The sequence below is a fragment of the Sabethes cyaneus genome, chromosome 2, assembly GCF_943734655.1.
Source record: "Sabethes cyaneus chromosome 2, idSabCyanKW18_F2, whole genome shotgun sequence".
Taxonomy (NCBI): Eukaryota; Metazoa; Arthropoda; class Insecta; order Diptera; family Culicidae; genus Sabethes; species Sabethes cyaneus.
In genome coordinates this window covers 76,613,340-76,632,607 of record NC_071354.1, presented here as the reverse complement: position 1 = coordinate 76,632,607, position 19,268 = coordinate 76,613,340, and the positions used below count along the sequence as shown (strand labels likewise).

The window sequence follows — 19,268 nt, the reverse complement described above, 5'->3', positions numbered from 1 at the left end:
TTGACTCAACTACTCGATTGGACTATTCGAATTGGCTGCTCGACTCAGCTGCTCAATTCGATTGCTCGATTCAACTACTCGACTATACTACTCGATTTACCTGCTCGATCTGACAGCTCGATTCAACTGACAACCGGACAGCTTGATTCATCTGCTCGACTAGACTGCTCAACTCGACTGCTCGATTTCACTGTGAAACTCAACTGCTCGACTGAACCACTTGACCCGACTGCTCGACTAAACTGGCTGACTGAACTATGTAATTCGACTGCTCGACTCAACTGCTCGACTGGATAACTCCATTCAACTGCTCGACTGGATTACTCGATTCTACTGCTACTGGGCTACTCGACTCAACTGCTCGATTTAACTGCTCGACTCGACTCAACTGCTGTACTCAATTGCTCGATTCAGCTGCTAGACTAGAACACTCGATTCGACTACTCGACTGGACTACTCGACTAAACTGCTCGATTCTACTGCTCGACAAGACTACTCAATTCAACTGCTCGACTTGACTGCTCGATTCAACCGTTCGACTCGGCTGCTCGACCGAACTGCTCGACTCGACTGCTTGACACAACTGCCCAACTCAACTACTCGATTTCATTGCGAAACTTAGCTGCTCGTCTGAACCACTTGATCCGACTGCTCGACTAGACTGCTTGACTAAACTATTTGACTCGACTGCTTGACTCAACTGCTTGATTCAACCGCTCGATTCAACTGCTCGACTAGACTACTCGATTCAACTGCTCGACTTGACTGCTCGACTCAACCGCCCGACTCGGCTGCTTGACCGAACTGCTCGACTCGACTGATTGACACAACTGCTCGACTCAACTGCTTGACTCAACTGCTTGATTCGACTGCTCGACTCCCCTGCTCAACTTCATTGCTTGTCGCAATATCATTTGGTCGGTGTTAAATTAGACTGGACCAAGTCGCAAAATTTTAAGAAATGAGTTAATGACAGCAAGCGATCAAGAATTTTCTAGGCAACATTTTACTTTAATCAGACTACATAAATGTTGCATACAGCCGGAGTTATAAGATGATTTCAAACGATTGATACCTAAAAACCATGCAGAGCAGCAAACTTTAAATGTATTTTTCTCAAAGTTAGAGTTTTATCACTTGGTTCTGCCTGACTTAACACCGACCATATGAATCGGCTAGTGGCAGAAAATATACGAATCACAGCCACTCATACAAAAGAGCCATTTTGCCCATCTATAGAATCAGCACAGTGGAGATAATGTTTTTATTCAGTTAAATAAAATCCAATGCGAGAATAAAAACTATTTGTTTCGGTTTCCGGCTAAGACTCTGAACAACATCTTAGAGCTATATTATTCAATATAAGAACTAAAAGAACTAATACAAAGATTGCAAACATCTTCGCAAACACTGGCCAATGGAATGTATCCGCAATTCTCTGAACAGACATTTATATTTTCCGGATCGTGTATTGTCGTAGGGGATGAAGGGCGAAAAAAATAAAGTTTATTTTTAATCGAGCAAAAAACATGAATTTTAGGCATTTATACTTAAAGTTTAAACGTAAAAAATAAATCTATTTTTGCTCTTCATATATACGTTATTATTTCCCATGCAAAAATCTACGAAAAAAGACAAAAACGAAAGAATTTTTTTGGCCGATTTTCGGAAATTCCATTGTTTGAATTTCTATTTCTTTTTCGTGCTAGAAGCATTAACTCAACGCGTACACTATTTTTTTCTTTTCTTTGTAGATTTTTGCATGGAAAATAATAACGTATATATTAAAAGCAAGAATAGATTTATTTTTCACGTTTAAACTTTGAATAAAAATGGCTAAAATCAATACAGTGGTATTCCGATTATATCTACATCTGATATAGTCTACCCCCGATTTTGGCTACCATTTCGACCCGTTTTTATCTACCTTTTTTTTAAATTGCCAATTTTATCATGCGGCACGAAAATTTGGGAGAAATCATGAATTTATGCATAACAGAGAATATTTCTTTGTATTTTATAGTTGACTATATGGCATCTGTGGTATGTAGTTATACACAGAATGGGTATAAAACAAATACGTAAAGTAATATCCATTTATTTTATAACGCTTCTTTTTAATATTTCATAAAGATTCTTTGTGAGATTCTTTTATACCGTAACGCTAACGGACACAACCCGTCTCCGCTAGGAACTATGGTTTATCGACCTTAAAAATTGAAAAAAGTCTCAATTTTTGAACCATAGAGTAAGGAGGGGTAAAAGTGCGATTCAATGATTTATAGGTGCAGATTCCGAGTAAATTGACTACATTGGCATGGATGGGTGACTACTTTGACTACTTTGAGCTTGAATCCTACGAAAACTTTGGTTGCTTACGAAGCATAGTTGCTGAGTTATGTGCAAATGTTATTTTAGGGCGGTTTTGATGTAATTTTTCGTTATACGGTAAATACGATATCAACAGGAGGATATTGTCCGTTTCTTTGGTAACAAAACGCGCTGCTCACTTTTTTGATAGCTTGAAATCGTCGCAGAAAGAAAATGCTTGGCTGTATGTAAGTTATAAGTATATATTATGCTTGTCTATCACGTAAGCTATTGATCTACTTGACAAATTAAACGATATTTGCCCCCGCGACGATTCCGGCGATGGTTTCGCCCGCGACGGTTATAATTCATCGCGTACGAAAGGGTGGGAAATTGATAATATTACTTGTTGAAAATTTGTGGTAGCGTTTCACGTCACTCACATATCTGTTTTGAAAATACGGTGAAAATAATTTACAAAATATCTTTCGCTTTTCCGTAATTTAATCTAACGCCGACAAGCGTATAGCGGGGTAAAAGTGCGATTCACGGACGGGGCAAAAGTGCGATTCATGAACGAGGTAAAAATGTATAGCTAATTATTTACAGATTTAGGCCCTATATTACAGATACTAGAAATGGAAGATCTGCAGAAAACTGTGTGCTCTACAAATGTTGACCGAAGGAAAACAATGTTTCTCCGTTGATGAAACAAAAAACAAACGTTTGAAAAAGTTTCGGAGGCTGCAATACACCAGCGCAAAATAGGAAAGGTGTAAATTGAGAATATTCCCTGCAGAAACATAACTCAGATTGAAGATAATATGGTTTTGTTAGCTACTGTTGTGCTAATTTCACGGATTCGAGCTTCGCACTTTTGCCCTGCGGTATTCGCACTTTTGCCCCGCTAGTGGGGTAAAAGAATTTATTTTGCAAAACAGTATTACCGCATATGATTTATAGTTGAATGTGAAGACATTGAGTTACTGCATCACTATAAAATATATTATGTAGTTGTCCTTCTTTACATCTCACGAAAATTGATACAACTTCAAACATCGCACTGCCCCGCCCTACTCTAATCGATTTTAATGATTTGAATACCAAATAAATTATTATTTATTGCCATTATTTAACTGCCATGAACCGAAATAGATGGAGAAATTTTACTGCGTAGGCCTTGTCCTAAGAAGTTAGGCCAATTAAGTAAGTAAATTATTATTTAAAGTATTTCAATGAGCATTTCAGAAAAAAACAACAACAATAAACTGATTCTCGAAGTTTTTTTTTGAATTTTGAATTTAAAATATTCGTTTTCTATGTTTTTATTATACTTTCAATGGTGAGCTAGTTGTTTACATACGATATCAAATAACAAATATGTAATATTTGTAGTTCTTGAGATATAATATTTTTCTTTCGCACACATACGCTCCCCCGGTGATGGAATGCTTGGACTGGTAGGACAAAAACTAGATTTGAGACTAATTAATACATGGGTGTGGTTTAGTTTAAATGCGTAAAGCACTCGAGTACTAATCGAGAAATTCTGGGTTGGAGTCCCAGTGCCACGAACTAAACCCAATATATTATGTAAATGTATATTTTTAGCCGCAGATCGAAAACTTGCCCAGTATTCAGTCTAACATTTTTCGCACCAAACGCTCCTCTGCTTTAATAATTTTTTTGTTAGATTATAGTCACTTTAACAGCTTATGTCATTCGTGACTTCTGCGAATCAGTTTTTATTCTGTTTTCAATAAGTTAGGAGACTGTCAGTGCTTTTGATCGGCTATTTTACAAAATACAGTAAATTTTTGAAACAGCCAAAAAAATGGTGTTCATCAAACATTCATCAAACGGGTGAAACCGGCACCCCATGGGGGATAGACCGACATCTAATTTTGTCAATCAATTTAGGGTAAGACTGTCCAGAACGCACCGGGGGGGGGGGGTTGAATGGCCCATGCTATTAATTGCTTAAAAACGCGGAAACTATTTGGTAAAATTATGAATGCGCATTTTATTTTGGTGTAAAACAAGCGAATTCATAATTGTGTATAATGTAAAAGCATCAAACATAGCCACATCCAGCGTAGTTCAGCGCCTCTATGGTTCAAAGGTACAAGCAAACCACATGCCCTGGCGGGTGATGTGGGTTCGAATCCGGTTATAATCTGAGATTATAGCTTGGTTCGACTCATGCACCTTCCAGCATTGGTCAAAAGGTATGGGTCAAAACGACTACTTGTTAAGCGCAGCTACCAATATCCCCCCTCCTCACCTTTCCGCTCTTCCCGATCCTTCACCAAAAAAAAGTTCAGTGTTTAATAACACAATTAATTAATGCTGTCTAGTAAAATTCTACAGGTGCCGGTCTTACCCCCAGTGCCGGTCTTACCCGCACTACCCCTAAATTTGCCTGGAGTACCACAAGGAAGAAATTTGGGATCGCAGGAATTTATTTTCTTTTTAAATGATTCAGGTTTTGGCCCTTTTTAGGTTTAGGTTGTTTTGCGTAGCGTTTACGATAGCATTATTGTTTTAAGTGCAAGTGGATGATATATTTTAAATTAAATCGCCAGCTTTCGACTTTTGCACAAATATTTCCATTTAAAATTTAATAAAATATGCAATACTATTTTGTGACACAGAGAATTACTTACTACCTTTGGATCAAGACCAACAATATGCAAATCAATTGAGCTATATGTAGGAAACTATACTTAGGTACAGAATATTAATTTTCCTGATTTTCTGGATAATTTAATTTATAATTTGAAATGTCTCCCCAGTATCAGTTTGTCCAGCTATGGGAAACCTTTTAGAAAGAGCTGTGCATTTTGTTACCCTAGAGTTTTTCTAAACCTTCTAATTTGACTGTCCGTACATTGATTTCGTTCAACACATTGCGTTTACTTGGAGAGGTTTCTTCCTTCCATAAAATGAAGCAACGAAATGGCTAATCGAATTCGATTGTTAGATAAATTGAACTCCACATATTGAATTTTGCAGCAGCAATCATGTTCGCAAGTTGACACCAGCAGCCAGCGGAGGCAATATAGAGAGTTAAAAGCATCGGTTAAAAGTAGCTTTTTATGACTTCAATACTTATAGAGCATGCCTCGTCTATCGAGCACCGAGACCTGCAGAGGGGTTGATGGAATCGTCATGTGAAATACATATCATAGCGTATCCGATTACGAACGAGTAGACGAATGAAGAAAAGGAATATATGCGCTACGGCCAAGACGGTCCGGTTGTAGTCATAGGCACAAGCATAACAAGCATACGAGACGAGATGTCATCCATTTGTGACCCATTGATCGGTCCCGAAGGGGCTGATTAAGTTCGACGCCGCCGCCGAACGGTGTCCCATATCCTTACACTTGGTTAACCGGCGTAATTGTGCGAGCGACCGCAACAGAAGACATTTTTATGTTTTCCGTATGTGTGCGGCGGTGGCGGCATCGTTTCAAAAAAAAATTATAGGCGTGAAAAGTCATTCATTGGGTTTTGTTTTATGAGCTACAGGAAAAATTAAGGGATACGCCTGACGCCTGTCGGGTTAGCTGTCGTTTGGATAATTTGACTAGTTTGAGAGGATTAGACGTGATAATTAGACCACCGTGGATACGAGTGATAATTTTTAGGAAGTTATTTTTTGTCTACATAAAAAATATTTGTTCTTTCTTTTAAGAATCAAATATATTAAACTAAATTAAACCTTCTAAATTCATTGCCGTATTAGCTTCCAAAGGCAATAAGCAACTTAACGAAGTAATTAAAAAATCGAAATCGGTTTACAAATGCAGGCAGGATTACTGGCAAGCCACCGTATCAATAGCCGCTTTTCAGTCGTGCTTTGGTCTATCCACAATCAGTTTTAACAAGTTTAAATTAGCCCCCAACGACCATTATTGAATGTAATATCATTTTCAACGATAAGGGTCAGAATCAAAAGAAGGCACAGAAAAATCTACAAACTAGAATTAAATCTCATCGTCGGAGGAAAAATTTGAATTGAACAATCACCACAATAATAACAACAACAACAACAACGACGACGACGACAACGGACCGATGTTGTCTCTTCTATTCCCTCCCATCCATTTAAATGGAGAGATTCCTTTTAATGATCTACCTCCATCCTCCGACGATATCCGCTGAAGGCTCGACAACAACCGTACACGGAACACGTTCCGCGGGATTCTATGGAAAGCGAATCGTTGAGACGGCAACAGAGAACGAGATGTGTCAGAAATGGTAGCAGTTGATTAAATTTTTATGACTGTTACATAATTTAACAACTTTAATAATAGCATCGGTGTCTTTTGATTTCTTTTTTTTTCTACTCGGGCTGGTTCTTCCAGTCTGCGGCAGCTCTGTGAGGCTGGGATTATTCACATTAGAAGCTCTTCGAGTTAGTATCTGCCAGAAGTTAAGCCGCTGCTGTTCGGAACTTTTGCTTGAAGCCCTCTCGAATGAAAATGTCACAAAAATGTTTAGATTGCTTCGAGCAAAATTGTGATCACTATGCGGTTTGCAGAGGACTTAAACTTTGTGATTTGTGCGGAAATTTTAGACGATATCGCTTGCTACTTAATACTGTTTCAGGCATATCGTTTCATATATTAAATTAAATTGAAAAGTTGAATATATTTACATTAAAGACTGAAAGTTAACAGTAAATCACTTGTTACCTACATGCTTCAACATTTAGTATTGTCTCGTTTGAATACATTTGGTAGCATCCCGGGCCAACAGAATAACTGTTTCGTCACGGTCCAGCTAATGATAATCAATGGCGTCCTTGACTAGTCACAACAAACGGTGACACACAAAAACGACTTTCGGATGCAACGAAAAAGGCACAACAACTGCTGCTTCCGGACTTCCTGCGGGGGCGTTTCGATCAAGCAAATTCAGATCCAGGTGCCTCGGCTAGGAGGCGGTGGTCTAAGTGTAAGGTCAATATTTTCCTCTGGAACTATCACCTACAAACAATGAAGGGAGAACTGCCGTCCGATTTGTCCTAGTTCACTGATCGTGTGCATGTGTGAGTATTTATTCATTGTAGGCCGGAACAATTGACCGGAACAAGCTTCTGCAATTGCCGCATCTCTGCTATTATCTATCTGTAGACTGTAGCCGCAAAAAGGACATAAAAGAATGGTTCTGGCACAAGCTGCATAAATTTCACCCGCTGGGAGTTTGCATATAAGTATTCAGACGCAATCGTATTGCCATGTGTGGTGCTTAGGAACAAGTACCTACGTATCACCGGATTGAACAAAAAACCTTGGTCAATGACCAGTAGGGGGTGTTGTAGTTTTCTATCTTCAATGGTTGCGGTCCGAATCGATGGCGAGCCGCCATTAATGAATGGGTGGTTTTTACGATACATGCACGAGAATACGTGAACTCTACCGTACTCAAGGTGGAATGGGTTCAATGAAGCACAACATGCAGCCGTTTGGCCTCGTACCGACCGCCATGAATCAAACAGTGCCGACTTCCAACATGTTGTCCACTTGGGCGCATAGCTGTGCACAGATAAAAGGGCTTGTGCAATTAGTCAACAGTTCTAATGGGCTTTGTTCGGAGGCAGAGATAGAAATCTCTATGCTTCTATGGTGACAACACCTGCATATATGTTCGTAAACGTTGTTTTATAGATATAAGCAACTCTCATATAACGACTTGTGCGGAATGAGCCATGTTTGGATAATAGCCATTTAAATGTAATTGTTTGATGTATTAAGCTAAGAGCAAGCTACGCTACGAACTTAGAAATAGCTTAGGTTAGAAATTCGCGTAATCTTTTTTATAATCGCCAGTCTAGTTCTTGTAGAAAAAAAACTTTGAAACTTTTTTTGTCAAAACATAGGCAAAATTCGAATAAATTTTACAGAAGTGAGTTTTAGATTGAAAAGTCGGTTTATTTTTGAGGTGCCCCAGCCGCAGTCGTCTTTCGCCTATTAGGTCTATTTGCAGCGTGAAAAGCTCTTAAGCTTCTTTCCACAACAAATAGTTAGTGTAGAAAACATACATTCGTATCAGATTTGAAAATAATGTAATTTCCACGATAAGCTAAAATTGAAAAAGTTGTAATAAAAAAGACTATTTTGTACAAACGATTTTCTATTCAATATTTTTTAAAGCAGCCTAATAGTTATTAATGCCTGGATACTGGATGAACTTAGTCTTCAAAGTATCCTTAACTATTTAAATTCGCAAATAAATAAGCCTTTATTAATATGCGGTCGGTCGGGCACCCAAGTACCTACAGACACACGTCGCAGGGCAGCACAATGCATAAAGCAGCACATAATTTTTAAAAGTTGTTTCTGAGATGTCTCGGGCCGACCGCTAATTATTGAAAGCTCATTTTTATTTGAGCATTTAACTAGTTAACGATACTTTAATGACCAAATTCATTCAAAATTTTGGCAGTTATAACTGTTACTGGTTAAGACCGAATCTTACGATCCGGAAAATATAAAATATGAGTTTTAAATTAAATTTTTCTGCATCACGGTATGCGAGGATTTTACGAGTACAATAATATAGCTCTTAGAGGTTGTACATAAAAGAGTCATTGCCTGAAACTGAAACAAACAGTTTTTATGCTCGTATTGGGTTTTATTCAACTGAATAAAAACATGATTTCCACCGTGCTGATTCTAAAGGTGGACAACATGGCTCTTTTGTGTAAGTAGCTCTGAACCATCCATTTTCTACCACAAACCGATTCAAATGAGCGACATGTTGATATCGCGACGAGCAATCCAGTCGAGCAGTCGAATCAAGCAGTCGAGTCAAGCATTTGAGTCGAGTAGTCGAGTCGAACAGTCGAGTCGAGCAGTCAAATCGAGCAGTCTAGTCGAGCAGTTGAATCAAGCTGTTCAGTCAAACAGCCCTGTCGAGCAGTTGAGTCGAACTGTCCAGTCGAGCAGTTTAGTCGAGTAGTCTGATCGAGCAGCCGATTCGAATAGTCGAATCGAGCAGTTGAGTCGAGTAGTTCAGTCGAGCGAGTGAGTCGAGTAGTTGATTCGAGTAGTCCAATCGAGCAGTTAAATCGAGTAGTTGAATCGAGCAGTCGAATCGAACAGTTTAGTGAAGCAGTCTAGTCGAGCTGTCCAGTCGAGTAGTTTAGTGAAGCAGTCAATTCGAGTCGACCAGTTCTATGTTACCGATAAGCCTCTTATGACGTCTTGCCAGAGACCTGGTTTTGGTTCCAGACAAGCCTCTTATATAGTTTTATTATTTAATTTATTATTTATATTTATTATTTAGGCTTATACAAATTTGGAAAAAAGTTTATGTCCTGGTCTCGAAATATTGTTCAAGGCCCCCCCCCCCAAGAAAAAGAAAAAAGAAGCAAGAAAAAAAGAATAACATCAAACCTTCAATAACTAAACAAAGGAGAAGAAACCAGTGTTTATTTTTCCAGATTAATAAAAGTTTAATACAAAAAAGTTGTACAGTACTTAAATTTTAGTTCAAACCAAAACAACTTTCAAAATTTTTTGATCCAAGCACATAAAGTTAGTATTCTGGCAGAGATGAACCAATTTGAAAATAGTGGAGTGCTACAGGATCACCTTAGTGAGCCATAAACGTGTAACTTAAGGTGAAATTAGTCGTCATCGATTCTGCCAATTTCAAAAGCAGTTTTTTGTTTGAAACAAAAATTCTGTTCATGAAAATATGTTTGAAATGTTCAGATTCGCAAGAAGAATGCAGTATTTACAATTTTACGAACAAAACTCCGCTTTTGGGCTCAAAAACTGCTTCCAAAATTGGGCTTTTTGACGAAAAGTTGATGACTGCTAATTTCCCGTAAACCTTCATTTGAATTTTGCTTTTTACTTGTATGTCACTCGGATTTGGATAATAGTCCAAACCTGTGTCACTTACTAGTTCAGAACTCGGTAACCACGAAATAGTATCGGAATCTAATCTTCTCATAAAAATGGCAATTTAGGTCCCTACAACTTTTTTACTTGGAACGCATGTGCTATGCTACCGACATTTTTTAAGAAAAAAATCTCTCACACCATTCACGTTTGAAACCGTTTGTTTCTTGGTCAACCTTTTAGTCATACGAATATTAGCCCATTCCTCGGTTGATGCTGGTACTCAACAATAACGTGTTTATCTCTGATATGTTAAGGATGCAAACGCACCACTATGGGTATGAAATGGGGAAGGCAACTAGGAAAAAGCGCCCAATATAGCTCTAGCCATCCCAAGCCCCTACCTAGCGCCTCCACGTGGCCATACCTGGAAATACTTCAATTTGTATAATTGAGTAGCCAAGCTAGGAGGTGCGGGGTCGTGCGGTTTTCAGTTCCTAACCTTACAAATGTGGTTTTAGGCAACCATTAAACCACACGACTTTATTTTCAAGTATTATATGATTTAAACTAATATTTTTGGCAAACTAATCTATTTTCAGAGAGCGAAATAAGGCGCTATATCCTTGGCCAATTGCAGCCTGGCTTCTGGTCTAAATGCCATTAGTTCATCCCTGAGGGTCCGGAGTATCACTTAACCTTTATTAGCAAAGATACTCCCTACGACTGTAAATAAATCATTATCTATGTATATGGGAAGCGTTTGGTACGGGAGGTCCATGCTTCCTTCCTTCCCCTTGATTTCAAGGAGTTTAATGGAATTAGGTATTTTTTCTGGTTCCACTTGATTCCTTGGAATTCTCTCTGCGGTACATGCTGCGCAGTTGGCCTGGCCGTTGACAAGAAAAATGATTGATTCAAGTAATCGTCATTTTCCAGGATGCCTTCAAGAATTGGCTGCGTTAGTGTGAGATTAGATTAGATTAGATTAAGGATGCAAACGCACCACTATCAGAAGCAATTGTCATTGTTTGACTAATAGCATTTGTCCAGTCCGGTGCTGCACTAGGATGAGGTGCAGTACTGCGCTGGGAGTTGTTTTCCAAATATCAGAGCTTCTAACAGCCCTCCGTCGAAGAACCGAAGAACCGTAGAATTGACATATATCACCTCGCAGTGCACCCATAAGCTTCAGATGATAGCGGTTTGGACAATGTCCTGTTATAAGATTAGACTGTTTCGACTGCCTAGCAATGAAAGTGTTATTCCAATTTAATTCCACTTGTATACATTTCCATACTAAAACTCCATTTTTAAAGCAAAAGCAGATAAAGCTCAATAAAAAAGCAATATAACTGAACATGACTTGATTTGATGTAATGGTCGGGGCCACCGTTGATCCCAATGATAATCACAACATGACAATAGTCAGAAAAGTTTAGAAAAGTAACAATGTGAGTTTTATTGTACTCTTACGGTGGTCTTCAAGACTAATTTTGGTCTTAAATGCCATCATAAGAGTGTAATAAAACCCAAATTGTTACTTGGGCAGTGACATCCTTTCTGCATGCGTCCAATGCATGGTAAAAAATTGGATCTATAAGTTTTTCGTCCCTTATATCCAAAATTTACCTACCATAACCTTGGACAATACGGAATAGAACGATCAATTTGGAACCCCGGAAGCACCGAAAGCTGATGTTCCAGAGTGTGTAATTTGTTGTATTTTTATTTTAATCTTATCTACTACCTTTGGCAGCAAAATATAATCCCTCAGCAATTTGGAATATCTCCGTCAAAAGTGGCAGCAAATTTCACTAACACATTGTTTAGTTGATTGATGCCTCAATCTAATTCGGTTCTTTTGAAGCAAGTTGAATTAAAATGGAACAAAATTTAAAGTAAATGGAGCCAAAAGTCTAATTCCAAGCACCCCAATTTTCGACTTCGGAACTTAAAGGTTAAGCACAATAGTCGCCTGTGACCTGTAGCAGGAATCAGAAAGCTAAGATGGTGTAGGATAGTTGATCGAGACTAACGGGATACTTCAACTTTGCACGAATTGGGTAATTTAGAGATGTAAACTCGTTGAATTGTAAAAATCTGCTTACCATTAAAGAATGCAACATTATTGTACTTTATTTTTTTGCCCCTTCAAATTTCGAAAAATTTTGAAGGGGGGGGGGGGGGGGGTGACATAAACTTTTTTGCAAATTTGTATAAGCCTTATTATTTATGTAGACAAATTCAAGGTCAGATGAATTATCTTAAATAAATGTTATGTAAATAAATGGAAATGTAATATATAGAAAAAGATAGAAAATATTATAAGCAAATTTTACGTCCCCGACATTTTTTTTGACGTCATAAGTAGCATGTAAAATAAAACTAGAAATCTGCTTAACAGAGCGCGCAAACGTTATCCAATTCATTTGTGGTCAATGAGAATGAATCTCACACTATCCTGTAGAGCGCAATTTCATGCCCCACAGTCCGGAACATCCGGTATCGGTTCTGCCGGAACTGAAAATTGGCCGTTTCGAATTCTCTTCAGTAATATGGCAAATGGGATATCAAATCAATGGATTTTTCAACGTGAGCCCTTGCGTGGACTTTTGGATGTATTTCGACCCGATCTGGACATTCCGGAATATCCATTGTCGGTTCTACGGGAACTCGAAATTGGCCATTTTGAAGTTTCTTTGGAAATATGGCATGAACTTGCGCTCTACAGGGGGGTACAGATAGCTTTTCGTGATCTTGTTATTGACTGTTATGTTTTATGGGAGAGTCCAAAATTTTTCGAGCTCGATTAGTTTTTGAGTTACACAATAATTTCTGTTTTATTTGTATAAGAGTCCTTGTCCCGCTGGGTCTTAAACCATTATAAAATAAATTCATGTCCCCAAAATCCCCCAAATACCAAATTTGGTTCCATTTGCTTGATTAGTTCTCGAGTTATGAGGAAAGTTTGTATTTCATTTGTATGGGAGCCCCTCTTTGTAAAGTGGGGAGAAGTCCTAATACACCATAGAAAAAAAAATTGCCTCCGAAAACCCCCACATGCCAAGTTTTATTCCGTTTGTTTGATCAGTTCTCGAGATATGAGAAAATTTGTATTTCTTTTCTATGGGAGCTCACCCTCTTAAAGGGAGAGGGGTCATAATTCGCCATAAAAAAATTTTTTGCCTCCTAAAACAGCCACATGCCAAATTTGGTTCTATTTGCTTGATTAGTTCTCGAGTTATGAGGAAATTTATGTTTCATTTGTGTGAGAGCCTCTCCTCTTAAAGAGTCAAGGGGTCCTAATTTACCATAGAAAAAATCTTGCATCCAAAAACCCCCTCATGCCCAATTTGGTTCCATTTGCTTGCTTAGTTCTTGAGATATGGGGAAATTTGTATTTCATTTATAAGGGTGCCCCCCTCTTAAAAGGGGGAGGGGTCATAATTCATCATAGAAAAAAAATTTGCCTCCTAAAACACCCACATGCCAAACTCGCTTCCATTTGCTTGATTCCTTCTTGAGTTATGAGGAAATTTGTATTTCATTTGTAGTGAAGATAAGAAGGTAGCAAGGCCCGGCGGGGTAAGACGGACCACATCGATTTCGAATAGAAATCCTTAGATTTTTTGCAAATACGTTACCGCACCTTCTTTGTTAACGTATACATATGAATACTTTCGAAACACTCTGTGGTGATCGGCCACACGAAACGTCGAAATTAGAATCAAAACAAACTATTCGCACGTCGTGACTTTGTGTGATCTAATATTAGCAGCAACAAATTTAAGGGATTTTTGCAAAACAACGGAGTATTTCGACGGTACTCCGTATCGCTGACGTTTGTAAAACGATTTCTGTTTTGTGTGTGTCGAAATACTCGAAATAGGTATGTAAGTGAAAACTGCAAAATGGTGACGATTTTAAACTAGGGGTAAGACGGGCCATTTTTCACGGGGTAAAAGGGCCATACGTTGTAGCGCTAATAATGTTTGAAGGTTTTCCTGTGTGATGTTCGTTTTTGTTTGCGTAGATGCCACGAAAGTATATTAGAAAAACATCGCGGATGCAGTAGACGGTGGATCAGATGAATCAGGCCAAATTAGCCATTGATAAAGGTATGTCCACCAGGACAGCATTTACCACATTCGGAATTCCCAAGACAACTTTTTGTCGGTAGATTCAAGTACGTAACGATACGCCAACAACGAGGCTTGGATCTTGAACTTGTTCAGCATTTGCTAGAATTGGAGGAGCGGCTCTATGGACTTAGTATGATCAAAGAACTGGCATTTGAGTTGGCTGAGTGGTACAACCTAATTTTATGTTAGTTACAAGCTAATTTTATGCTATTTTAGGAAAAATCTTTAATAAATTTGTTTCTGTTGAGTAAATACTATTGAAGTTAGTTTTGCAACTCTAAAAACGCATAAAAACTGGCACGACGTCATGGCCTGTCCCCTTTGGTGGTCCTTCTTACCCGGCCGGAAAATTGACGCATGATATTTAGACGGTTCAAAAATTGTAGAAAAATCGTGAAAAAATGCACAAACCAAATAATTGTATAATTTATAATGGTAGGTAAATAAATGCTTATTCATGTGTGATACAAAAAAAAGCGAATTTTCGAACGCATTTTATGCTAGCAATTTAATTGCTTAGGGGAGCAGTCTTACCCCGCCTTCCCCTATAGGAGTCACCCCTTCTAAAGAGGGGAGTGGTTCTAATGCACCACAGAAACAATTCTGGCATCCGAAACCCCCTTCATGCTGAATTTAGCTCAAGTTGCTTGATTAATTACTTCTCGAGTTATGCTCGAGTGATGCAGAAATTTGTGTTTCATTTGTATGGAAGTCCCCCCTCTTAGTGGAGGAGGGGTCTCTAACCATCAAAAGAACCTTCCTCGGCCCAAAAAACCCCTACATGCAAAAATTCATGCCGATCGGTTCAGTAGTTTTCGATTTTATAAGGAACATACAGACAGAACTTCGATTCCCGTTCCCGATCATGTTAATTATTCTTTGGAGAAAAAGGAAATTGCGTTATTTCGAAGTCGCTTTTTACGTGGTTTTTTTACGCGACTATTTTTACGCGAATTTCGGAATTTACGCGGTTTTTATGCGATTTTCGGAATTTACGCGGATATGCTCAAAACGTTTATTTTTTCGCGTAGTGTTGAAGTCCACAAAGTTTTTTTTACGCGACTTTTTGGTTTTTTTTACGCGAATTTTGGAATTTACGCGGTTTTTTTACGCGAATTTCGGAATTTACGCGGTGTTTTTACGCGAATTTCGGAATTAACGTGGTTTTTTACGCGAATTTCGGAATTTACGCGGTTTTTTTTGACGCGGTTTTGATTTACGCGGGACGTATCCTTCGCGTAAAAAGCGACTTGAGTGTACGATGGTTCGCATGGTTTCGTATTATTGATATGTAAGAATTGATTTTACGAATATACTTCGTGGGGTCAGTCCCGGCGTAGTGGTCAGCATACACGCCTCTCACGCCGAGGACCCGGGTTCAAATCCCAACCCCGCAGAAGTCACGAATGTCATAAGCTGTTTAAGTGACTATAATCTAACAAAAAAAAATATACTTCGTGGTAGAAAATAACAAAAGAATTCGTAACACAAACATTCGTTTTCGTACTATAGATCACGTTTTATTCTTAGTGGTGAAGAGTGAGGGTTAGTAGGCAATATCAGTATTACAAGTTTTAAAGTTAACTTAAAATAAGTTTAACGGGTGACAACGAAAATTTTGGAATTTTCTCTCATGCTGTCAAAAAAAGACATGAAGAAGATCTGATTTACCGAAATTAAAGATACATTGTCCATTGTTGAAAAAAAAGTACATTTGAAAACGGTCCGTAATCGGCTGTTTGCTGTTTGTTGGAAGCTTCGCCCGTTTGATGTCTGAACAGGAGCGTTGTACGGCCATCATGTCAACTTTGCGAATGCATCTGTTGATTCTACTAATCAACTGTTTGCAATTCGTGGCTCTCCAGTTATTTTTGTACATCAAGGAACTCAAAAACCCGAAGAAGTCTTCGATTGGGCCCACTGAGATAGATTTGTCAGGTCGTGGTTTGTAGGTACAAACGGGATCAAATGGGTATTCAGGAACGATTGTGTTTTTTTCGTAATGCGTTGATGCTCTATCCGACCAAAACACGTATTGTCCATCTCCATGATGTCTTTGTAGAAACGGAATCAAAATTCTGATCAAGCGTTCATCTGGCATATCTTAATTGATGGCCAAACCAAAGGGCTTGTTTTTGAAGGCATGAGAAAGAGTACAATGTTCTTCTGCATCTATAATTTTGGCTGGTTTTCCACTACCTTGCTTGCGCATAGCTGTTGAGCATCTTAGAATATGGTAAACAGTCGAAGCCGCAACATATTCGCTTTTTAAATGTTGTACCGTATACTTTTTGCCGAGATTTCTGTGGCAGTTCATAGAAGTGTACAACGAGCTCCCGAAATGCTTCTTGTTTCGACGTCATTTTAAGCAAAATAAGGCAAGCATAAACAAAACAAAAAATATTGACAAAAAGAGGAGAGAGAGAGCTAACACATACACACTCTCATTTCTCTCTGAGCTCGTTTGTTGTTGAGTATAGGGGCCTTAAAAAAACTTCAAAATTTTAGTTGTCACCCGTTATATTACGACATCAAATAATCACTTTTCTGTAGAAATTTCATAAAGAGTAAAACACTTTAGGATAGCTAGGTGAGAAATGTTAATTCAGGTTTAGCAACCCAATTAATCACAGACTCGTATTCGGTAAACAAGACCAGCACGTGCATTGATGATAGCTGCAATGATTGAAGTCTTTTAGTTGAAACTGTTCGCGTCGTCTAGCCGCATCATAGCAACAAATAAAGTCTTCCTCATTGCCGAGCAGTCCTATATAACTTATCCGAACTTGCTATGAGATCAGCTTCGCTCGAACCGCAAACCCCGTAAGCAGCTTTCCGTTAACATTCAAGCAACAGACTAAATTAAGTCATTTTCGAAACCGCAAAGATCAGCACATTTAAATATGACGTGAAGTCAAACCATCGTATCGCTCCGCTGCTGCGCTCTGCCCGCATCCGTTGTCCCTTTCATGTTGCCCGATCCAGATGCATTTATGAACGGTACAACCTCAGCACCCATGCGACCTCGACCATCATCGGAGCAATATTATTACGCGCCCGTCGCGCTGAAACGCCCCCAAACTCCATTCGGCTTGGTTCGAGGCACGCGGCTGCTTTCCCGAGCACCATCACATGTGCTAAAAAGTGAGCAAATGTCAGCGCTCAGCATCACATCACTGTCGGTTTGCCGGCTGCTTGACAGAGTCAAGTTTGTTGATTTCTCCAACCGAAGCTTATTATTAGTTTAGATGACAGCGTCTCCCAGCTGCCTTCGTCCTGGAGCGTAGATATAAAGAACCACTTCCCATGGCACCAGGGTTCTAAAATAATATGTTATTAAACGTGCTTCTTAGAAGCCTGTTCCAACTATAGTCATTTAGCGGAATCGCTGATTCGTTTTCGCAGGACAAAAATGAAGAAAAAAAGCGAATGTATGCTAATAGCATCAGCACCTATTAATATTCACCACTGAATTAAAAACGCAAACTGCATGATTTACTACCCATGCATTTGCCTACTTTTCACTCTGACGCACAAATTATGTCATCAGCGTCAACAACGCGGGTTTGTTGTTCGTTGCAGCATAAAATGAGATACTCACCGTCCGCCCACGCGACAGCCGTCGACAGAGCTGAAGTCAATCAATCACGGCACCGAGTAGAGCACTGAAAGCGGAACCGTTGCCAATCAATATGGGGCGAAAGTTTATAAATCATTCGAATTGCATGAGGCAACAAGAAGCGGCTGGGCTGTTTTCATTCTGCCCAACAGAGGGCCTGCATTCAATTTCGCGTGAGCATTATCAGCATGTCAATACGAAGCTTTGAGTGGAGCCGTGTATTTCGATGCTAATTGGCTTGAAAATGCATCGAAATAAACTGATTTTATATTTGCAACGGAATTTGTTTACAAGCTTTCACCAGTTGTTATTAAGCAGGCTTAATTTTTTCGATGTGACTTTATTGGCGATCTTGGAAAATCAAAACGCAATCATTGAAAGTGCACGGTAAATGTAACACTGAATTTGACAAAATAATTGAAACTTCAGGTAGGTACAGATTGGGAAAAGAAATTATCGTCATTTCCTGAAAATTTCGAGAAAATCCGATAAAACTTAAGGCTTTAGATCAAAAACACGATAATCATTTCGTATCGGATATTCGTTAGTGTCGGACGTAAATTGTTTTCGTTGCACCGTGTGATCAAAAGCTTGCTGGAATTCCTGATATTGATCCGTTGCTAAAAGTCTTACGAATAATTGAAGTCATCCAAGCATTTACCGTAGAGATTGAACTGTCAAATTTTAACTGTTTCAAACATTTGCCGAATGGTTCAAACCTTTAGAGGAGTACAATCGTAAGTCAAAGAAGCAATTTTGAAAATCGACAAACACGTTAGTATTTTCGTGGCCTCTTATGAATTCATAATTGTTGCTTAAAATATTAAAACTAATTGAGTCAATTACCATTGAAATTCGCTTAAACTAAATACGTCAATTAATCATTCCAATTTTGCTCCTTTCTCTTTGTTTCGCTTCGAAAAGCTACTTATTCTGTTGAGTAGCAACGTAACCGAAGAGTGCTGACCAAATGCAGCAGCTGGCTAATACCGGAAACCAAAACCTACCTCCCAAAATTCCATGGATGCTGTAATCTTTCCGCCCGTCGTCGTCCTTTCGACCGTCGCCTGGACCACCACTGCCTCCCCGCAGCAGCCGACTAATGGATGAAACACTCGGGGGATCCGAAACGCCTTCCTGCAATTGAGCGATAAAAGGAGACACGGTCAGGCTTCGTTGGTTGAGGTAATGCTATGTGTACAATTAGCTTTTTTTGGAAGGAGACTACTAGTCCGACTGGCTTAATACTGTCAACTACCCCAGTCGTGGTGGTTCGTTACGGCTTGTGGCCGGGTGATTTTGAAAGCTACGACACAGTGTCGCCATGGTACG

The 19,268-nt window shown here is 39.0% G+C and overlaps 1 protein-coding gene across 1 annotated transcript in view; it reads right to left on the bottom strand.

Annotated features, from left to right (window-relative positions):
* LOC128735602 (protein gooseberry-neuro) overlaps positions 1-19,268 on the bottom strand; it is a 101,550-nt gene that overhangs the window by 21,177 nt on the left and 61,105 nt on the right. The window contains exon 4 of the mRNA XM_053830084.1: positions 18,944-19,073. Within this exon, the coding sequence (XP_053686059.1) occupies positions 18,944-19,073 (130 nt within the window). The remainder of the gene's footprint in view (positions 1-18,943; positions 19,074-19,268) is intronic.